Source organism: Cetorhinus maximus, unplaced genomic scaffold, assembly GCF_964194155.1.
Source record: "Cetorhinus maximus unplaced genomic scaffold, sCetMax3.hap1.1 HAP1_SCAFFOLD_1808, whole genome shotgun sequence".
Lineage (NCBI taxonomy): Eukaryota > Metazoa > Chordata > Chondrichthyes > Lamniformes > Cetorhinidae > Cetorhinus > Cetorhinus maximus.
In genome coordinates this window covers 2,501-29,805 of record NW_027597748.1, presented here as the reverse complement: position 1 = coordinate 29,805, position 27,305 = coordinate 2,501, and the positions used below count along the sequence as shown (strand labels likewise).

Genomic DNA, 27,305 nt, shown 5'->3' with positions numbered 1-27,305 from the left:
TAACACTCTGATATATCCCACACCCCTCACTGTAAAACTCTGATATATCCCACACCCCTCACTGTAACACTCTGATATACCCCACACCCCTCACTGTAACACACTGATATACCCCACACCCCTTACTGTAACAGTCTGATATACCCCACACCTCTCACTGTAACACTCTGATATACCCCACACCCCTCACTGTAACACTCTGATGTACCCCACACCCCTCACTGTAACTCTCTGATACAGTCCACACCCCTCACTGTAACATTCTGATATACCCCACACCCCTCACTGTAAGACTCTGATATACCCCACACCGCTCACTGAAACACTCTGATATACCCCACACCTCTCACTTTAACACTCTGATATACCCAACACCCCTCACAGTAACACTCAGATATACCACACACCCCTCCCTGTAACACTCTGATATATCCCACACCCCTCACTGTAACACTCTGATATATCCCACACCCCTCACTGCAACACTCTGATATATCCCACACACCTCACTGTAACACTCTGATATATCCCACAACCCTCACTGTAACACTCTGATATATCCCACACCCCTCACTGTAACACTCTCATATATCCCACACTCCTCACTGTAACACTCTGATATATCCCACACCCCTCACTGTAACACTCTGATATATCCCACACCCCTCACTGTAACACTCTGATATATCCCACACCCCTCACTGTAAAACTCTGATATACCCCACACCCCTCACTGTAACACTCTGATATATCCCACACCCCTCACTGTAACACTCTGATATACCCCACACACCCCTCACTGTAACACCCTGAAATACCCCACACCCCTCACTGTACGAATCTGATATACCCCACACCCCTCACTGTAAGAATCTGATATACCCCACACCACTCACTGTAACACCCTGATATACTCCACACACCCCTCACTGTAATACTGATATACCCCACACCCCTCACTGTACCACTCTGATATAGCCCACACCCTTCACTGTAACACTCTGATATATCCCACACCCCTCACTGTAACACTGATATATCCCACACCCCTCGCTGTAACACTCTGATATATCCCACACCACTCACTGTAACACCCTGATATACTCCACACACCCCTCACTGTAATACTGATATACCCCACACCCCTCACTGTACCACACTGATATAGCCCGCACCCCTCACTGTAACACTCTGATATGCCACACACCCCTCACTGTAACACTCTGATATACCCCACACCCCTCGCTGTAACACTCTGATATACCCCTCACTGTAACACTCTGATATATCCCACACCCCTCGCTGTAACACTCTGATATACCCCACACCCCTCACTGTAACACTCTGATATACCCCACACCCCTCACTGTAACACTCTGATATATCCCACACCCCTCACTGTAACACTCTGATATATCGCACACCCCTCACTGTAACACTCTGATATATCCCACACCCCTCACTGTAACACTCTGATATATCCCACACCCCTCACTGTAACACTCTGATATATCGCACACCCCTCACTGTAACACTCTGATATGCCACACACCCCTCACTGTAACACTCTGATATACCCCACACCCCTCACTGTAACACTCTGATATACCCCTCACTGTAACACTCTGATATATCCCACACCCCTCACTCTAAGACTCTGATATACCCCTCACTGTAACACTCTGATATATCCCACACCCCTCACTGTAACACTCTGATATGCCACACACCCCTCACTGTAACACTCTGATATACCCCACACCCCTCACTGTAAGACTCTGATATACCCCTCACTGTAACACTCTGATATATCCCACACCCCTCACTGTAACACTCTGATATATCCCACACCCCTCAGTGTAACACTGATATAACCCACACGCCTCACTGTAACACTCTGAAATAACCCACACCCCTCATTGTAACACTCTGATATATCCCACACCCCTCACTGTAACACTCTGATATATCCCACACCCCTCACTGTAACACTCTGATATACCCCACACCCCTCACTGTAACACTCTGATATATCCCACACCCCTCACTGTAACACTCTGATATATCCAACACCCCTCACTGTAACACTCTGATATACCCCACACCCATCACTGTAACACTCTGATATATCCCACACTCCTCACTGTAACACTCTGATATACCCCACACCCCTCACTGTAAGACTCTGATATACCCCACACCCCTCACTGTAACACTCTGATATATCCCACACCCCTCACTGTAACACTCTGATATACCCTACACCCCTCACTGTAGCACTCTGATATACCCCACACCCCACACTGTAACACTCTGATATATCCCACACCCCTCACTGTAACACTCTGATATACCCCACATCCCTCACTGTTAAACTCTGATATCCCCCACACCCCTCACTGTAACACTCCGATACACCACACACCCCTCACTGTAACACACTGATATATCCCACACCCCTCACTGTAAGAATCTGATACACCCCACACCCCTCACTGTAACACTCTGATATACCCCACACCCCTCACAGTAACACTCTGATATACACCACACCCCTCACTGTAACACTCTGATATAGCCCACACCCGTCACTGTAACACTCTGATATATCCCACACCCCTCACTGTAACACTCTGATATACGCCACACCTCTCACTGTAACACTCCGATATACCCCACACCCCTCACTGTAACTCTCTGATATACCCCACACGCCTCACTGTAACACTCTGATATACCCCACACCACTCACTGTAACACTCTGATATACCCCACACACCCCTCACTGTAACACTCTGATATACCCCACACCCCTCACTGTAACACTCTGATATACCCCACACACCCCTCACTGTAACACTCTGATATACCCCACACCCCTCACTCTAACACTCTGATATACCCCACACACCCCTCACTGCAATACTCTGATATACCCCACACCACTCACTGTAACACTCTGATATACCCGGCACCCCTCAATGTAACAGTCTGATATACCACACACGCCTCAGTGTAACACTCTGATATATCCCACACCCCTAACTGTAAACACTGATGAATCCCACACCCCTCACTGAAACACTGATATACCCCACACCCCTCACTGTAACACTCTGATATACCTCACACTCCACACTGTAACACTCTGATATATCCCACACCGCTCACTGTAACACTGATATATCCCACACCCCTCACTGTAACACTCTGATATAACCCACACCCCTCACTGTAACACTCTGATATACCCCACACCCCTCACTGTAACACTCTGATATACCCCACACCCCTCACTGTAACACTCTGATATATCGCGCACTCCTCACTTTAACACTCTGATATACCCCACACCCCTCACTGTAACACTCTGATATACCCCACACCACTCACTGTAACACTCTGATATACCCCACACCCCTCACTGTAACACTCTGATATCTCCCACACCCCTCACTGTATGACTGATATATCCCACACCCCTCACTGTAACACTCTGATATACCCCACACCCCTCACTGTAACTCTCTGATATCTCCCACACCCCTCACTGTATGACTGATATACCCCACACCCCTCACTGTAACACTCTGATATAGCCCACACCCCACACAGTAACACTCTGATATACCCCACACCCCTCACTGTAACACTCTGATATATCCCACACCCCTCACTGTAACACTCTGATATACCCCACACCCCTCACTGTAACGCTCTGATATACCCCGCAATCCTCACTGTAACACTCTGATATACCCCACACCCCTCACTGTAACACTCTGATGTACCCCACACCCCTCACTGCAACACACTGATATACCCCACACCACTCACTGTAACACTGATATAGCCCACACCCTTCACTGTAACACTCTGATATACCCCACACCCGTCACTGTAACACTCTGATATATCCCACACCCCTCACTGTAACAGTCTGATATACACCACACCCCTCACTGTAACACTCTGATATATCCCACACCCCCCACTGTAACACTCTGATATATCCCACACCCCTCACTGTAACAGTCTGATATACACCACACCCCTCACTGTAACACTCTGATATATCCCACCCCCCTCACTGTAACGCTCTGATATATCCCACACCCCTCACTGTAACAGCCTGATATACCCCACACACCTCACTGTAACACTCTGAAATACACCACACCCCTCACTGTAACACTGATATATCCCACACCCTTCACTGTAACACACTGATATCCCCCACACCCCTCACTGTAACACTCTGATATACCCCACACCCCTCACTGTAACACTCTGATATACCCACACCCCTCACTTTAACACACTGATATCCCCCACACCCCTCACTGTAACACTCTGATATACCCCACACCCCTCATAGTAACACTTTGATATACCCCACACCCCTCACAGTAACACTCTGATATACCCACACACCTCACTTTAACACTCTGATATACCCCACACCCCTCACTGTAACACTCTGATATACCCCACACACCCCTCACTGTAACACTCTGATATATCCCACACCCCTCACTGTAACACTCTGATATACCCCACACCCCTCACTGTAACACTCTGATATACCCCACACCCGTCACTGTAACACTCTGATATATCCCACACCCCTCACTGTAACACTCTTATGTATCCCACACCCCTCACTGTAACACTCTGACATATCCCATACCCCTCACTGTAACACCCTGATATACCACACACACCCCTCACTGTAACACCCTGATATACCCCACACACCCCTCAGTGTAACACTCTGATATACCCCACACCCCTCACTGTAACACCCTGATATACCACACACACCCCTCACTGTAACACTCTGATATACCCCACACCCCTCACTGTAACACTCTGAAATACCCCACACCCCTCACTGTAACACTCTGATACACCCCACATCCCTCACTTTAACACTCTGATGTACCCCACACCCCTCACTGTAACACTCTGATATACCCCACACCCCTCACAGTAACACTCTGATATACCCCACACCCCTCACTGTAAGACTCTGATATACCCCACACACCCCTCACTGTAATACTCTGATATACCCCACACCCCTCACTGTAACACTCTGATATATACCACACCCCTGACTGTAACACTCTGATATACCCCACGCCCCTCACTGTAACACCCTGATATACCGCGCACTCCTCACTTTAACACTCTGATATACCCCACACCCCTCACTGTAACACTCTGATATACCCCACACCACTCACTGTAACACTCTGATATACCCCACACCCCTCACTGTAACACTCTGATATATCCCACACCCCTCACTGTATGACTGATATATCCCACACCCCTCACTGTAACACTCTGATATACCCCTTACCCCTCACTGTAACACTCAGATATAGCCCACAACCCACACAGTAACACTCTGATATACCCCACACCCCTTCTGTAACACTCTGATATATCCCACACCCCTCAGTGTAACACTCTGATATACACCACACCCCTCACTGTAACACTCTGATATAACCCACACACCTCACTGAAACACTCTGATATACCCCACACACCTCACTGTAACACTCTGATATACCCCGCAACCCCCACTGTAACACTCTGATTTACCCCACACCCCTCACTGTAACAATCTGATATACCCCACACCCCTCACTGTAACACTCTGATATACCCAACACCCATCACTGTAACACTCTGATATATCCCACACTCCTCACTGTAACACTCTGATATATCCCACACACCTCACTGTAACACTCTGATATACCCCACACCCCTCACTGTAACACTCTGATATACCCCACACCCCTCACTGTAACACTCTGATATATCCCACACCCCTCACTGTAACACTCTGATATACCCTACACCCCTCACTGTAGCACTCTGATATACCCCACACCCCACACTGTAACACTCTGATATATCCTACACCCCTCACTGTAACACTCTGATATACCCCACATCCCTCACTGTTAAACTCTGATATCCCCCACACCCCTCACTGTAACACTCCGATACACCACACACCCCTCACTGTAACACACTGATATATCCCACACCCCTCACTGTAAGAATCTGATACACCCCACACCCCTCACTGTAACACTCTGATATACCCCACACCCCTCACAGTAACAATCTGATATACACCACACCCCTCACTGTAACACTCTGATATAGCCCACACCCGTCACTGTAACACTCTGATATATCCCACACCCCTCACTGTAACACTCTGATATACGCCACACCTCTCACTGTAACACTCCGATATACCCCACACCCCTCACTGTAACTCTCTGATATAACCCACACGCCTCACTGTAACAATCTGATATACCCCACACCACTCACTGTAACACTCTGATATACCCCACACACCCCTCACTGTAACACTCTGATATACCCCACACCCCTCACTATAACACTCTGATATACCCCACACACCCCTCACTGTAACACTCTGATATACCCCACACCCCTCACTCTAACACTCTGATATACCCCACACACCCCTCACTGCAATACTCTGATATACCCCACACCACTCACTGTAACACTCTGATATACCCGGCACCCCTCGATGTAACAGTCTGATATACCACACACGCCTCAGTGTAACACTCTGATATATCCCACACCCCTAACTGTAAACACTGATGAATCCCACACCCCTCACTGAAACACTGATATACCCCACACCCCTCACTGTAACACTCTGATATACCTCACACTCCACACTGTAACACTCTGATATATCCCACACCCCTCACTGTAACACTGATATATCCCACACCCCTCACTGTAACACTCTGATATAACCCACACCCCTCACTGTAACACTCTGATATACCCCACACCCCTCACTGTAACACTCTGATATATCGCGCACTCCTCACTTTAACACTCTGATATACCCCACACACCTCACTGTAACACTCTGATATACCCCACACCACTCACTGTAACACTCTGATATACCACACACCCCTGACTGTAACACTCTGATATATCCCACACCCCTCACTGTAACACTCTGATATCTCCCACACCCCTGACTGTATGACTGATATATCCCACACCCCTCACTGTAACGGTCTGATATACCCCACACCCCTCACTGTAACACTCGGATATAGCCCACACCCCACACAGTAACACTCTGATATACCCCACACCCCTCACTGTAACACTCTGATATATCCCACACCCCTCACTGTAACACTCTGATATACCCCACACCCCTCACTGTAACGCTCTGATATACACCGCAATCCTCACTGTAACACTCTGATATACCCCACACCCCTCACTGTAACACTCTGATATACCCCACACCCCTCACTGTAACACTCTGATATACACCACACCCCTCACTGTAACACTCTGATATATCCCACACCCCTCACTGAAACACTCTGATATACCCCACACACCTCACTGTAACACTCTGATATATCCCGCAACCCCTACTGTAACACTCTGACTTACCCCACACCCCTCACTGTAACACTCTGATATACCCCACACCCCTCACTGTAACACTCTGATATACCCAACACCCCTCACTATAACACTCTGATATATCCCACACCCCTCACTGTAACACTATGATATACCCCACACCCCTCACTGTAACACTCTGATATATCCCACACCCCTCACTGAAACACTCTGATATATCCCACACCCCTCACTGTTACACTCTGAAATACCCCTCACCCCTCACTGTAACACTGATATAGTCCACACCCCTCACTGCAACACTCTGATATACCCCACAACCCTCACTGTAACACTGATATAGCCCACACCCTTCACTGTAACACTCTGATATACCCCACACCCGTCACTGTAACACTCTGATATATCCCACACCCCTCACTGTAACAGTCTGATATACACCACACCCCTCACTGTAACACTCTGATATATCCCACACCCCTCACTGTAACACTCTGATATATCCCACACCCCTCACTGTAACAGTCTGATATACACCACACCCCTCACTGTAACACTCTGATATATCCCACCCCCCTCACTGTAACACTCTGATATATCCCACACCCCTCATGTAACGGCCTGATATACCCCACACACCTCACTGTAACACACTGATATAAACCACACCCCTCACTGTAACACTGATATATCCCACACCCTTCACTGTAACACTCTGATATACTCCACACCCCTCACTGTAACACTCTGATATACCCCACACCCCTCACAGTAACACTCTGATATACCCACACACCTCACTTTAACACTCTGATATACCCCACACCCCTCACTGTAACACTCTGATATACCCCACACACTCCTCACTGTAACACTCTGATATATCCCACACCCCTCACTGTAACACTCTGATATACCCCACACCCCTCACTGTAACACTCTGATATACCCCACACCCGTCACTGTAACACTCTGATATATCCCACACCCCTCACTGTAACACTCTTATGTATCCCACACCCCTCACTGTAACACTCTGACATATCCCATACCCCTCACTGTAACACCCTGATATACCACACACACCCCTCACTGTAACACCCTGATATACCCCACACACCCCTCAGTGTAACACTCTGATATACCCCACACCCCTCACTGTAACACCCTGATATACCACACACACCCCTCACTGTAACACACTGATATACCCCACACCCCTCACTGTAACAATCTGAAATACCCCACACCCCTCACTGTAACACTCTGATACACCCCACACCCCTCACTGTAACACTCTGATATACCCCACACCCCTCACTGTAACACTCTGATATACCCCACACCCCTCACTGTAACACTCTGATATACCCCACACCCTTCACTGTAAGACTCTGATATACCCCACACACCCCTCACTGTAATACTCTGATATACCCCACACCCCTCACTGTAACACCCTGATATATCCCACACCCCTGACTGTAACACTCTGATATACCCCACGCCCCTCACTGTAACACCCTGATATACCGCGCACTCCTCACTTTAACACTCTGATATACCCCACACCCCTCACTGTAACACTCTGATATATCCCACACCCCTCACTGTAACACTCTGATATACCCCACACCCCTCACTGTAACACTCTGATATATCCCACACCCCTCACTGTAACACTCTGATATACCCTACACCCCTCACTGTAGCACTCTGATATACCCCACACCCCTCACTGTAACACTCTGATATACCCAACACCCCTCACTGTAACACTCTGATATATCCCACACCCCTCACTGTAACACTATGATATACCCCACACCCCTCACTGTAACACTCTGATATATCCCACACCCCTCACTGAAACACTCTGATATATCACACACCCCTCACTGTTACACTCTGAAATACCCCTCACCCCTCACTGTAACACTGATATAGCCCACACCTCTCACTGCAACACTCTGATATACCCCACACCCCTCACTGTAACACTGATATAGCCCACACCCTTCACTGTAACACTCTGATATACCCCACACCCGTCACTGTAACACTCTGATATATCCCACACCCCTCAATGTAACAGTCTGATATACACCACACCCCTCACTGTAACACTCTGATATATCCCACACCCCTCACTGTAACACTCTGATATATCCCACACCCCTCACTGTAACAGTCTGATATACACCACACCCCTCACTGTAACACTCTGATATATCCCACCCCCCTCACTGTAACACTCTGATATATCCCACACCCCTCACTGTAACGGCCTGATATACCCCACACACCTCACTGTAACACACTGATATAAACCACACCCCTCACTGTAACACTGATATATCCCACACCCTTCACTGTAACACTCTGATATACTCCACACCCCTCACTGTAACACTCTGATATACCCCACACCCCTCACAGTAACACTCTGATATACCCACACACCTCACTTTTACACTCTGATATACCCCACACCCCTCACTGTAACACTCTGATATACCCCACACACCCCTCACTGTAACACTCTGATATATCCCACACCCCTCACTGTAACACTCTGATATACCCCACACCCCTCACTGTAACACTCTGATATACCCCACACCCCTCACTGTAACACTCTGATATATCCCACACCCCTCACTGTAACACTCTTATGTATCCCACACCCCTCACTGTAACACTCTGACATATCCCATACCCCTCACTGTAACACCCTGATATACCACACACACCCCTCACTGTAACACCCTGATATACCCCACACACCCCTCAGTGTAACACTCTGATATACCCCACACCCCTCACTGTAACACCCTGATATAACACACACACCCCTCACTGTAACACTCTGATATACCCCACACCCCTCACTGTAACACTCTGAAATACCCCACACCCCTCACTGTAACACTCTGATACACCCCACACCCCTCACTGTAACACTCTGATATACCCCACACCCCTCACTGTAACACTCTGATATACCCCACACCCCTCACTGTAACACTCTGATATACCCCACACCCCTCACTGTAAGACTCTGATATACCCCACACACCCCTCACTGTAATACTCTGATATACCCCACACCCCTCACTGTAACACTCTGATATATCCCACACCCCTGACTGTAACACTCTGATATACCCCACGCCACTCACTGTAACACCCTGATATACCGCGCACTCCTCACTTTAACACTCTGATATACCCCACACCCCTCACTGTAACACTCTGATATACCCCACACCACTCACTGTAACACTCTGATATACCCCACACCCCTCACTGTAACACTCTGATATATCCCACACCCCTCACTGTATGACTGATATATCCCACACCCCTCACTGTAACACTCTGATATACCCAACACCCATCACTGTAACACTCTGATATATCCCACACTCCTCACTGTAACACTCTGATATACCCACACCCCTCACTGTAACACTCTGATATACCCCACACCCCTCACTGTAACACTCTGATATATCCCACACCCCTCACTGTAACACTCTGATATACCCTACACCCCTCACTGTAGCACTCTGATATACCCCACACCCCACACTGTAACACTCTGATATATCCCACACCCCTCACTGTAACACTCTGATATACCCCACATCCCTCACTGTTAAACTCTGATATCCCCCATACCCCTCACTGTAACACTCCGATACACCACACACCCCTCACTGTAACACACTGATATATCCCACACCCCTCACTGTAAGAATCTGATACACCCCACACCCCTCACTGTAACACTCTGATATACCCCACACCCCTCACAGTAACAATCTGATATACACCACACCCCTCACTGTAACACTCTGATATAGCCCACACCCGTCACTGTAACACTCTGATATATCCCTCACCCCTCACTGTAACACTCTGATATACGCCACACCTCTCACTGTAACACTCCGATATACCCCACACCCCTCACTGTAACTCTCTGATATACCCCACACGCCTCACTGTAACACTCTGATATACCCCACACCACTCACTGTAACACTCTGATATACCCCACACACCCCTCACTGTAACACTCTGATATACCCCACACCCCTCACTATAACACTCTGATATACCCCACACACCCCTCACTGTAACACTCTGATATACCCCACACCCCTCACTCTAACACTCTGATATACCCCACACACCCCTCACTGCAATACTCTGATATACCCCACACCACTCACTGTAACACTCTGATATACCCGGCACCCCTCAATGTAACAGTCTGATATACCACACACGCCTCAGTGTAACACTCTGATATATCCCACACCCCTAACTGTAAACACTGATGAATCCCACACCCCTCACTGAAACACTGATATACCCCACACCCCTCACTGTAACACTCTGATATACCTCACACTCCACACTGTAACACTCTGATATATCCCACACCCCTCACTGTAACACTGATATATCCCACACCCCTCACTGTAACACTCTGATATACCCCACACCCCTCACTGTAACTCTCTGATATACCCCACACCACTCACTGTAACACTCTGATATACCACACACCCCTGACTGTAACACTCTGATATATCCCACACCCCTCACTGTAACACTCTGATATCTCCCACACCCCTCACTGTATGACTGATATATCCCACACCCCTCACTGTAACGCTCTGATATACCCCACACCCCTCACTGTAACACTCGGATATAGCCCACACCCCACACAGTAACACTCTGATATACCCCACACCCCTCACTGTAACACTCTGATATATCCCACACCCCTCACTGTAACACTCTGATATACCCCACACCCCTCACTGTAACGCTCTGATATACCCCGCAATCCTCACTGTAACACTCTGATATACCCCACACCCCTCACTGTAACACTCTGATATACCCCACACCCCTCACTGTAACACTCTGAGATACACCACACCCCTCACTGTAACACTCTGATATATCCCACACCCCTCACTGAAACACTCTGATATACCCCACACACCTCACTGTAACACTCTGATATATCCCGCAACCCCCACTGTAACACTCTGATTTACCCCACACCCCTCACTGTAACACTCTGATATACCCCACACCCCTCACTGTAACACTCTGATATACCCAACACCCCTCACTGTAACACTCTGATATATCCCACACCCCTCACTGTAACACTATGATATACCCCACACCCCTCACTGTAACACTCTGATATATCCCACACGCCTCACTGAAACACTCTGATATATCCCACACCCCTCACTGTTACACTCTGAAATACCCCTCACCCCTCACTGTAACACTGATATAGCCCACACCCCTCACTGCAACACTCTGATATACCCCACACCCCTCACTGTAACACTGATATAGCCCACACCCTTCACTGTAACACTCTGATATACCCCACACCCGTCACTGTAACACTCTGATATATCCCACACCCCTCACTGTAACAGTCTGATATACACCACACCCCTCACTGTAACACTCTGATATATCCCACACCCCTCACTGTAACACTCTGATATATCCCACACCCCTCACTGTAACAGTCTGATATACACCACACCCCTCACTGTAACACTCTGATATATCCCACCCCCCTCACTGTAACACTCTGATATATCCCACACCCCTCACTGTAACGGCCTGATATACCCCACACACCTCACTGTAACACACTGATATAAACCACACCCCTCACTGTAACACTGATATATCCAACACCCTTCACTGTAACACTCTGATATACTCCACACCCCTCACTGTAACACTCTGATATACCCCACACCCCTCACAGTAACACTCTGATATACCCACACACCTCACTTTAACACTCTGATATACCCCACACCCCTCACTGTAACACTCTGATATACCCCACACACCCCTCACTGTAACACTCTGATATATCCCACACCCCTCACTGTAACACTCTGATATACCCCACACCCCTCACTGTAACACTCTGATATACCCCACACCCCTCACTGTAACACTCTGATATATGCCACACCCCTCACTGTAACACTCTTATGTATCCCACACCCCTCACTGTAACACTCTGACATATCCCATACCCCTCACTGTAACACCCTGATATACCACACACACCCCTCACTGTAACACCCTGATATACCCCACACACCCCTCAGTGTAACACTCTGATATACCCCACACCCCTCACTGTAACACCCTGATATACCACACACACCCCTCACTGTAACACTCTGATATACCCCACACCCCTCACTGTAACACTCTGAAATACCCCACACCCCTCACTGTAACACTCTGATACACCCCACACCCCTCACTGTAACACTCTGATATACCCCACACCCCTCACTGTAACACTCTGATATACCCCACACCCCTCACTGTAACACTCTGATATACCCGACAACCCTCACTGTAAGACTCTGATATACCCCACACACCCCTCACTGTAATACTCTGATATACCCCACACCCCTCACTGTAACACTCTGATATATCCCACACCCCTGACTGTAACACTCTGATATACCCCACGCCCCTCACTGTAACACCCTGATATACCGCGCACTCCTCACTTTAACACTCTGATATACCCCACACCCCTCACTGTAACACTCTGATATACCCCACACCACTCACTGTAACTCTCTGATATACCCCACACCCCTCACTGTAACACTCTGATATATCCCACACCCCTCACTGTATGACTGATATATCCCACACCCCTCACTGTAACACTCTGATATACCCCTCACCCCTCACTGTAACACTCTGATATAGCCCACAACCCACACAGTAACACTCTGATATACCCCACACCCCTCGCTGTAACACTCTGATATATCCCACACCCCTCACTGTAACACTCTGACATATCCCATACCCCTCACTGTAACACCCTGATATACCACACACACCCCTCACTGTAACACCCTGATATACCCCACACACCCCTCACTGTAACACTCAGATATACCCCACAACCCTCACTGTAACACCCTGAAATACCCCACACCCCTCACTGTAAGAATCTGATATACCCCACACCCCTCACTGTAAGAATCTGATATACCCCACACCACTCACTGTAACACCCTGATATACTCCACACACCCCTCACTGTAATACTGATATACCCCACACCCCTCACTTTACCACTCTGATATACCTCACACCACTCACTGTAACACTCTGATATATCCCACACCCCTCACTGTAAGACTCTGATATACCCCTCACTGTAACACTCTGATATATCCCACACCCCTCACTGTAACACTCTGATATATCCCACACCCCTCAGTGTAACACTGATATAACCCACACGCCTCTCTGTAACACTCTGAAATAACCCACACCCCTCATTGTAACACTCTGATATATCCCACACCCCTCACTGTAACACTCTGCTATATCCCACACCCCTCACTGTAACACTCTGATATACCCCACACCCCTCACTGTAACACTCTGATATATCCCACACCCCTCACTGTAACACTCTGATATATCCAACACCCCTCACTGTAACACTCTGATATACCCCACACCCATCTCTGTAAGACTCTGATATATCCCACACTCCTCACTGTAACACTCTGATATACCCCACACCCCTCACTGTAACACTCTGATATACCCCACACCCCTCACTGTAACACTCTGATATATCCCACACCCCTCACTGTAACACTCTGATATACCCTACACCCCTCACTGTAGCACTCTGATATACCCCACACCCCACACTGTAACACTCTGATATATCCCACACCCCTCACTGTAACACTCTGATATACGCCACATCCCTCACTGTTAAACTCTGATATCCCCCACACCCCTCACTGTAACACTCCGATACACCACACACCCCTCACTGTAACACACTGATATATCCCACACCCCTCACTGTAAGAATCTGATACACCCCACACCCCTCACTGTAACACTCTGATATACCCCACACCCCTCACAGGAACACTCTGATCTACACCACACCCCTCACTGTAACACTCTGATATAGCCCACACCCGTCACTGTAACACTCTGATATATCCCACACCCCTCACTGTAACACTCTGATATACGCCACACCTCTCACTGTAACACTCCGATATACCCCACACCCCTCACTGTAACTCTCTGATATACCCCACACGCCTCACTGTAACACTCTGATATACCCCACACCACTCACTGTAACACTCTGATATACCCCACACACCCCTCACTGTAACACTCTGATATACCCCACACCCCTCACTATAACACTCTGATATACCCCACACACCCCTCACTGTAACACTCTGATATACCCCACACCCCTCACTCTAACACTCTGATATACCCCACACACCCCTCAATGCAATACTCTGATATACCACACACGCCTCAGTGTAACACTCTGATATATCCCACACCCCTAACTGTAAACACTGATGAATCCCACACCCCTCACTGAAACACTGATATACCCCACACCCCTCACTGTAACACTCTGATATACCTCACACTCCACACTGTAACACTCTGATATATCCCACACCCCTCACTGTAACACTGATATATCCCACACCCCTCACTGTAACCCTCTGATATAACCCACACCCCTCACTGTAACACTCTGATATACCCCACACCCCTCACTGTAACACTCTGATATACCCCACACCCCTCACTGTAACACTCTGATATATCGCGCACTCCTCACTTTAACACTCTGATATACCCCACACCCCTCACTGTAACACTCTGATATCTCCCACACCCCTCACTGTATGACTGATATATCCCACACCCCTCACTGTAACACTCTGATATACCCCACACCCCTCACTGTAACACTCTGATATAGCCCACACCCCACACAGTAACACTCTGATATACCCCACACCCCTCACTGTAACACTCTGATATATCCCACACCCCTCACTGTAACACTCTGATATACCCCACACCCCTCACTGTAACGCTCTGATATACCCCGCAATCCTCACTGTAACACTCTGATATACCCCACACCCCTCACTGTAACACTCTGATATACCCCACACCCCTCACTGTAACACTCTGATATACACCACACCCCTCACTGTAACACTCTGATATATCCCACACCCCTCACTGAAACACTCTGATATACCCCACACACCTCACTGTAACACTCTGATATACCCCGCAACCCCCACTGTAACACTCTGATTTACCCCACACCCCTCACTGTAACACTCTGATATACCCCACACCCCTCACTGTAACACTCTGATATACCCAACACCCCTCACTGTAACACTCTGATATATCCCACACCCCTCACTGTAACACTATGATATACCCCACACCCCTCACTGTAACACTCTGATATATCCCACACCCCTCACTGAAACACTCTGATATATCCCACACCCCTCACTGTAACACTCTGAAATACCCCTCACCCCTCACTGTAACACTGATATAGCCCACACCCCTCACTGCAACACACTGATATACCCCACACCACTCACTGTAACACTGATATAGCCCACACCCTTCACTGTAACACTCTGATATACCCCACACCCGTCACTGTAACACTCTGATATATCCCACACCCCTCACTGTAACACTCTGATATATCCCACACCCCTCACTGTAACAGTCTGATATACACCACACCCCTCACTGTAACACTCTGATATATCCCACCCCCCTCACTGTAACACTCTGATATATCCCACACCCCTCACTGTAACAGCCTGATATACCCCACACACCTCACTGTAACACTCTGATATACACCACACCCCTCACTGTAACACTGATATATCCCACACCCTTCACTGTAACACTCTGATATACCCCACACCCCTCACTGTAACACTCTGATATACCCACACCCCTCACTTTAACACACTGATATCCCCCACACCCCTCACTGTAACACTCTGATATACCCCACACCCCTCATAGTAACACTTTGATATACCCCACACCCCTCGCAGTAACACTCTGATATACCACACACCTCACTTTAACACTCTGATATACCCCACACCCCTCACTGTAACACTCTGATATACCCCACACACCCCTCACTGTAACACTCTGATATATCCCACACCCCTCACTGTAACACTCTGATATACCCCACACCCCTCACTGTAACACTCTGATATACCCCACACCCGTCACTGTAACACTCTGATATATCCCACACCCCTCACTGTAACACTCTTATGTATCCCACACCCCTCACTGTAACACTCTGACATATCCCATACCCCTCACTGTAACACCCTGATATACCACACACACCCCTCACTGTAACACCCTGATATAACCCACACACCCCTCAGTGTAACACTCTGATATACCCCACACCCCTCACTGTAACACCCTGATATACCACACACACCCCTCACTGTAACACTCTGATATACCCCACACCCCTCACTGTAACACTCTGAAATACCCCACACCCCTCACTGTAACACTCTGATACACCCCACACCCCTCACTGTAACACTCTGATATACCACACACCCCTCACTGTAACACTCTGATATACCCCACACCCCTCACTGTAACACTCTGATATACCACACACCGCTCACTGTAAGACTCTGATATACCCCACACACCCCTCACTGTAATACTCTGATATAACCCACACCCCTCACTGTATCACTCTGATATATCCCACACCCCTGACTGTAACACTCTGATATACCCCACGCCCCTCACTGTAACACCCTGATATACCGCGCACTCCTCACTTTAACACTCTGATATACCCCACACCCCTCACTGTAACACTCTGATATACCCCACACCACTCACTGTAACACTCTGATATACCCCACACCCCTCACTGTAACACTCTGATATCTCCCACACCCCTCACTGTATGACTGATATATCCCACACCCCTCACTGTAACACTCTGATATACCCCTCACCCCTCACTGTAACACTCTGATATAGCCCACAACCCACACAGTAACACTCTGATATACCCCACACCCCTCGCTGCAACACTCTGATATATCCCACACCCCTCACTGTAACACTCTGATATACACCACACCCCTCACTGTAACACTCTGATATACCCAACACCCATCACTGTAACACTCTGATATACCCAACACCCATCACTGTAACACTCTGATATATCCCACACTCCTCACTGTAACACTCTGATATACCCCACACCCCTCACTGTAACACTCTGATATACCCCACACCCCTCACTGTAACACTCTGATATATCCCACACCCCTCACTGTAACACTCTGATATACCCTACACCCCTCAATGTAGCACTCTGATATACCCCACACCCCACACTGTAACACTCTGATATATCCCACACCCCTCACTGTAACACTCTGATATACCCCACATCCCTCACTGTTAAACTCTGATATCCCCCACACCCCTCACTTTAACACTCCGATACACCACACACCCCTCACTGTAACACACTGATATATCCCACACCCCTCACTGTAAGAATCTGATACACCCCACACCCCTCACTGTAACACTCTGATATACCCCACACCCCTCACAGTAACACTCTGATATACACCACACCCCTCACTGTAACACTCTGATATAGCCCACACCCGTCACTGTAACACTCTGATATATCCCACACCCCTCACTGTAACACTCTGATATACGCCACACCTCTCACTGTAACACTCCGATATACCCCACACCCCTCACTGTAACTCTCTGATATACCCCACATGCCTCACTGTAACACTCTGATATACCCCACACCACTCACTGTAACACTCTGATATACCCCACACACCCCTCACTGTAACACTCTGATATACTCCACACCCCTCACTGTAACACTCTGATATACCCCACACACCCCTCACTGTAACACTCTGATATACCCCACACCCCTCACTCTAACACTCTGATATACCCCACACACCCCTCACTGCAATACTCTGATATACCCCACACCACTCACTGTAACACTCTGATATACCCGGCACCCCTCAATGTAACAGTCTGATATACCACACACGCCTCAGTGTAACACTCTGATATACCCAACACCCCTCAGTGTAACACTCTGATATATCCCACACCCCTCCCTGTAACACTATGATATACCCCACACCCCTCACTGTAACACTCTGATATATCCCACACCCCTCACTGAAACACTCTGATATATCCCACACCCCTCACTGTAAAACTCTGAAATACCCCTCACCCCTCACTGTAACACTGATATAGCCCACACCCCTCACTGCAACACTCTGATATACCCCACACCCCTCACTGTAACACTGATATAGCCCACACCCTTCACTGTAACACTCTGATATACCCCACACCCGTCACTGTAACACTCTGATATATCCCACACCCCTCACTGTAACAGTCTGATATACACCACACCCCTCACTGTAACACTCTGATATATCCCACACCCCTCACTGTAACACTCTGATATATCCCACACCCCTCACTGTAACAGTCTGATATACACCACACCCCTCACTGTAACACTCTGATATATCCCACCCCCCTCACTGTAACACTCTGATATATCCCACACCCCTCACTGTAACGGCCTGATATACCCCACACACCTCACTGTAACACTCTGATATACACCACACCCCTCACTGTAACACTGATATATCCCACACCCTTCACTGTAACACTCTGATATACTCCACACCCCTCACTGTAACACTCTGATATACCCCACACCCCTCACTGTAACACTCTGATATACCCACACCCCTCACTTTAACACACTGATATCCCCCACACCCCTCACTGTAACACTCTGATATACCCCACACCCCTCATAGTAACACTTTGATATACCCCACACCCCTCACAGTAACACTCTGATATACCCACACACCTCACTTTAACACTCTGATATACCCCACACCCCTCACTGTAACACTCTGATATACCCCACACACCCCTCACTGTAACACTCTGATATATCCCACACCCCTCACTGTAACACTCTGATATACCCCACACCCCTCACTGTAACACTCTGATATACCCCACACCCCTCACTGTAACACTCTGATATATCCCACACCCCTCACTGTAACACTCTTATGTATCCCACACCCCTCACTGTAACACTCTGACATATCCCATACCCCTCACTGTAACACCCTGATATACCACACACACCCCTCACTGTAACACCCTGATATACCCCACACACCCCTCAGTGTAACACTCTGATATACCCCACACCCCTCACTGTAACACCCTGATATACCACACACACCCCTCACTGTAACACTCTGATATATCCCACACCCCTCACTGTAACACTCTGAAATACCCCACACCCCTCACTGTAACACTCTGATACACCCCACACCCCTCACTGTAACACTCTGATATACCCCACACCCCTCACTGTAACACTCTGATATACCCCACACCCCTCACTGTAACACTCTGATATACCCCACACCCCTCACTGTAAGACTCTGATATACCCCACACACCCCTCACTGTAATACTCTGATATACCCCACACCCCTCACTGTAACACTCTGATATATCCCACACCCCTGACTGTAACACTCTGATATACCCCACGCCCCTCACTGTAACACCCTGATATACCGCGCACTCCTCACTTTAACACTCTGATATACCCCACACCCCTCACTGTAACACTCTGATATACCCCACACCACTCACTGTAACACTCTGATATACCCCACACCCCTCACTGTAACACTCTGATATATCCCACAACCCACACAGTAACACTCTGATATACCCCACACCCCTCGCTGTAACACTCTGATATATCCCACACCCCTCACTGTAACACTCTGACATATCCCATACCCCTCACTGTAACACCCTGATATACCACACACACCCCTCACTGTAACACCCTGATATACCCCACACACCCCTCACTGTAACACTCTGATATACCCCACAACCCTCACTGTAACACCCTGATATACCACACACACCCCTCACTGTAACACTCTGATATACCCCACACCCCTCACTGTAACACTCTGAAATACCCCACACCCCTCACTGTAACACTCTGATATACCCCACACCCCTCACTGTAACACTCTGATATACCCCACACCCCTCACTGTAACACTCTGATATATCCCACACCCCTCAGTGTAACACTCTGATATACCCCACACCCCTCACTGTAACACTCTGATATACCCCACACCCCTCACTGTAACACTCTGATATACCCCACACCCCTCACTGTAACACTCTGATATACCCCACACCCCTCACTGTAAGACTCTGATATACCCCACACACCCCTCACTGTAATACTCTGATATACCCCACACCCCTCACTGTAACACTCTGATATATCCCACACCCCTCACTGTAACACTCTGATATATCCCACACCCCTCACTGTAACACTCTGATATATCCCACACCCCTCACTGTAAACACTGATATCCCCCACACCCCTCACTGTAACACTCTGATATACCCCACACCCCTCACTGTAACACTCTGATATATCCCACACCCCTCACTGTAACACTCTGATATACCCCACACCCCTCACTGTAACACTCTGATATACCCCACACCCCTCACTGTAACACTCTGATATACCCCACACCCCTCACTGTAACACTCTGATATATCCCACACCCCTCACAGTAACACTCAGATATACCCCACACCCCTCACTGTTACACTCTGATATACCCCACACCCCTCACTGGAACACTGATATACCCCACACCCCTCACTGTAACACTCTGATATACCCCACACCCCTCACTGTAACACTCTGATATACCCCACACCCCTCACTGTAACACTCTGATATATCCCACACCCCTCACTGTAACACTCTGATATATCCCACACCCCTCACTGTAACACAGATATACCCCACACCCCTCACTGTAACACTCTGATCTATCCCACACCCCTCACTGTAACATTCTGATATACCCCACACCCCTCACTGTAACAGTCTGATATATCCCACACCCCTCACTGTAACACTCTGATATATACCACACCCCTCACTGTAACACTCTGATATATCCCACACCCCTCACTGTAACACTCTGATATATCCCACACCCCTCACTGTATCACTCTGATATACCCCACACCCCTCACTGTATCACTCTGATATACCCGACAACCCTCACTGTAACACTCTGATATACACCACACCCCTCACTGTAACACTCTAATATCCCCCACACCCCTCACTGTAACACTCTGATATACCCCACACCCCTCACTGTAACACTCTGAGATATCCCACACCCCTCAATGTAACACTCTGATATACCCAACACCCCTCACTGTAACACTCTGAGATATCCCACACCCCTCAATGTAACACTCTGATATACCCCACACCCCTCACTGTAACACTTTGATATATCCCACACCTCTCACTGTAACAATCTGATATATCCCGCACCCCTCACTGTAACACTCTGATATACCCCACACCCCTCACTGTTACACTGTGATATACCCCACACCCCTCACTGTGACACACTGATATACCCCACACCCCTCACTGTAACACTCTGATATATCCCACACCCATCACTGTAACACTCTGATACACCCCACACCCCTCACTGTAACACTCTGATATACCCCACACCCCTCACTGTAACACTCTGATATATCCCACACCCCTCACTGTAACACTCTGATATACCCCACACCCCTCACTGTAACACTCTGATATACCCCACACCCCTCACTGTAACACTCTGATATATCCCACACCCCTCACTGTAACACTGGTATACCCCACACCCCTCACTGTAACACTGATATACCCCACACCCCTCACTGTAACACTCTGATATATCCCGCACCCCTCACTGTAACACTCTGATATACCCCACACCCCTCATTGTAACACTCTGATATACCCCACACCCCTCACTGAAACACTCTGATATATCCCGCACCCCTCACTGTAACACTCTGATATACCCCACACCCCTCATTGTAACACTCTGATATACCCCACACCCCTCACTGAAACACTCTGAGACTCCCCTCCCTCTCCGCTCCCTCTGAATCTCGCTCGGGACCCTCTGTGCGCGTGTTCCGGGCTCTGACCTCCAATTGCCTGTTGAGGGTCCGCAGTTTCTGCTCGCTGGCTGCTTTCTGTTCCTGTAGTTCGGCCTCCTGCTGTTTGAACCTCTCCTCCGACTGTTCAAACTGTGCTATCCTTGTCTGGACCAGCGTCAGGCGCTGTTGCAGGTCATACCTCCTGGAGACACCAGAAACACACCCTGTCAACAGCGTCCATCCCTTAGAACACGTCGCACTGTCTAACACTGGGAAACCTCCCCCAGGAGCTTCTCAGGAGAGATTACCAAGGTGGATTTGACCCCGAGCCCCGTGAGGAGGTCAGCAGCGAAAAGTGATCGACAACCCGATCGAAGATGTCAGTTTTTAAGGAGCGTCTTAAAGGAGGAGAGAGAGAGAGGGAGGCGGAGAGGTTTAGGGTGGGAATTCCAGAGCTCAGGGCCCCCCAGGCAGCTGAAAGCCCGGCCGCCAATGGCGGAGCGATGGGAATCGGGGGGATGATCGAGAGGCCGGAATTGGAGGAACGCAGAGATCTCGGAGGGTTGTAGGAGGGTTACAGAGATAGGGAGCGTTGTAGGGGCTGGAGGAGGTTACAGAGATAGGGAGGGGTGTAGGGGCTGGAGGAGGTTACAGAGATAGGGAGGGTTGTAGGGGCTGGAGGAGGCTTACAGAGGTAGGGAGGGGTGTAGGGGCTGGAGGAGGTTACAGAGATAGGGAGGGGTGTAGGGGCTGGAGGAGGTTACAGAGATAGGGAGGGGTGTAGGGGCTGGAGGAGGTTAGAGATAGGGAGGGGTGTAGGGGCTGGAGGAGGTTACAGAGATAGGGAGGGGTGTAGGGGCTGGAGGAGGTTACAGAGATAGGGAGGGGTGTAGGGGCTGGAGGAGGTTACAGAGATAGGGAGGGGTGTAGGAGTTGGAGGAGGTTACAGAGATAGGGAGGGTTGTAGGGGCTGGAGGAGGTTACAGAGATAGGGAGGGGTGTAGGGGCTGGAGGAGGTTACAGAGATAGGGAGGGGTGTAGGGGCTGGAGGAGGTTACAGAGATAGGGAGGGGTGTAGGAGTTGGAGGAGGTTACAGAGATAGGGAGGGTTGTAGGGGCTGGAGGAGGTTACAGAGATAGGGAGGGTTGTAGGGGCTGGAGGAGGTTACAGAGATAGGGAGGGTTGTAGGGGCTGGAGGAGGTTACAGAGATAGGGAGGGTTGTAGGGGCTGGAGGATGTTACAGAGATAGGGAGGGGTTGTAGGGGGCTGGAGGAGGCTTACAGAGGTAGGGAGGGGTGTAGGGGCTGGAGGAGGCTACAGAGATAGGGAGGGGTGTAGGGGCTGGAGGATGTTACAGAGATAGGGAGGGGTTGTAGGGGGCTGGAGGAGGCTTACAGAGGTAGGGAGGGGTGTAGGGGCTGGAGGAGGCTACAGAGATAGGGAGGGGTGTAGGGGCTGGAGGAGGTTACAGAGATAGGGAGGGGTGTAGGGGTTGGAGGAGGTTACAGAGATAGGGAGGGTTGTAGGGGCTGGAGGAGGTTACAGAGATAGGGAGGGTTGTAGGGGCTGGAGGAGGTTACAGAGATAGGGAGGGGTGTAGGGGCTGGAGGAGGTTACAGAGATAGGGAGGGGTGTAGGGGCTGGAGGAGGTTACAGAGACAGGGAGGGGTGTAGGGGTTGGAGGAGGTTACAGAGATAGGGAGGGTTGTAGGGGCTGGAGGAGGTTACAGTGATAGGGAGGGGTGAGGGGCTGGAGGAGGTTACAGAGATAGGGAGTGGTGTAGGGGCTGGAGGAGGTTACAGAGATAGGGAGGGGTGTAGGGGTTGGAGGAGGTTACAGAGATAGGGAGGGTTGTAGGGGCTGGAGGAGGTTACAGAGATAGGGAGGGGTGTAGGGGCTGGAGGAGGTTACAGAGATAGGGAGGGTTATAGGGGCTGGAGGAGGTTACAGAGATAGGGAGGGGTGTAGGGGCTGGAGGAGGTTACAGAGATAGGGAGGGGTGTAGGGGCTGGAGGAGGTTACAGAGACAGGGAGGGGTGTAGGGGTTGGAGGAGGTTACAGAGATAGGGAGGGTTGTAGGGGCTGGAGGAGGTTACAGTGATAGGGAGGGGTGTAGGGGCTGGAGGAGGTTACAGAGATAGGGAGTGGTGTAGGGGCTGGAGGAGGTTACAGAGATAGGGAGGGGTGTAGGGGTTGGAGGAGGTTACAGAGATAGGGAGGGTTGTAGGGGCTGGAGGAGGTTACAGAGATAGGGAGGGGTGTAGGGGCTGGAGGAGGTTACAGAGATAGGGAGGGTTGTAAGGGCTGGAGGAGGTTACAGAGATAGGGAGGGGTGTAGGGGCTGGAGGAGGTTACAGAGATAGGGAGGGGTGTAGGGGCCGGAGGAGGTTACAGAGATAGGGAGGGGTGTAGGGGTTGGAGGAGGTTACAGAGATAGGGAGGGTTGTAGGGGTTGGAGGAGGTTACAGAGATAGGGAGGGGTGTAGGGGCTGGAGGAGGTTACAGAGATAGGGGTGTTGGGGCTGGAGGAGGTTACAGAGATAGGGAGGGTTGTAGGGGCTGGAGGAGGTTACAGAGATAGGGAGGGGTGTAGGGGCTGGAGGAGGTTACAGAGATAGGGAGCGTTGTAGGGGCTGGAGGAGGTTACAGAGATAGGGAGCGTTGTAGGGGCTGGAGGAGGTTACAGAGATAGGGGTGTTGGGGCTGGAGGAGGTTACAGAGATAGGGAGGGTTGTAGGGGCTGGAGGAGGTTACAGAGATAGGGAGGGGTGTAGGGGCTGGAGGAGGCTACAGAGATAGGGGTGTTGGGGCTGGAGGAGGTTACAGAGATAGGGTTGTAGGGGCTGGAGCAGGTTAGTGGGGGAGGGGGGTGTGTAGTGGGGGAGGGGGGTGTGTAGTGGGGGAGGGGGGGTGTGTAGTGGGGGAGGGGGGTGTGTAGTGGGGGAGGGGGGGTGTGTAGTGGGGGAGGGGGGTGTGTAGTGGGGGAGGGGGGTGTGTAGTGGGGGAGGGGGGTGTGTAGTGGGGGAGGGGGGGTGTGTAGTGGGGGAGGGGGGTGTGTAGTGGGGGAGGGGGGGTGTGTAGTGGGGGAGGGGGGTGTGTAGTGGGGGAGGGGGGTGTGTAGTGGGGGAGGGGGGTGTGTAGTGGGGGAGGGGGGTGTGTAGTGGGGGAGGGGGGGTGTGTAGTGGGGGAGGGGGGTGTGTAGTGGGGGAGGGGGGTGTGTAGTGGGGGAGGGGGGTGTGTAGTGGGGGAGGGGGGTGTGTAGTGGGGGAGGGGGGGTGTGTAGTGGGGGAGGGGGGGGTGTGTAGTGGGGGAGGGGGGTGTGTAGTGGGGGAGGGGGGGTGTGTAGTGGGGGAGGGGGGGTGTGTAGTGGGGGAGGGGGGGTGTGTAGTGGGGGAGGGGGGGTGTAGTGGGGGAGGGGGGTGTGTAGTGGGGGAGGGGGTGTGTAGTGGGGGAGGGGGGGTGTGTAGTGGGGGAGGGGGGTGTGTAGTGGGGGAGGGGGGGTGTGTAGTGGGGGAGGGGGGTGTGTAGTGGGGGAGGGGGGGTGTGTAGTGGGGGAGGGGGGGTGTGTAGTGGGGGAGGGGGGGTGTGTAGTGGGGGAGGGGGGGTGTGTAGTGGGGGAGGGGGGGTGTGTAGTGGGTGAGGGGGGGTGTGTAGTGGGGGAGGGGGGTGTGTAGTGGGGGAGGGGGGTGTGTAGTGGGGGAGGGGGGTGTGTAGTG

General features: G+C 50.1%; 1 protein-coding gene across 1 annotated transcript in view; it reads right to left on the bottom strand.

Annotated features, from left to right (window-relative positions):
- Positions 1–27,305, bottom strand: part of LOC144676666 (NF-kappa-B essential modulator-like) — a gene marked incomplete at its 3' end in the record, with an annotated part of 63,866 nt that overhangs the window by 35,414 nt on the left and 1,147 nt on the right. The window contains exon 2 of the mRNA XM_078537035.1: positions 23,635–23,788. Within this exon, the coding sequence (XP_078393161.1) occupies positions 23,635–23,788 (154 nt within the window). The remainder of the gene's footprint in view (positions 1–23,634; positions 23,789–27,305) is intronic.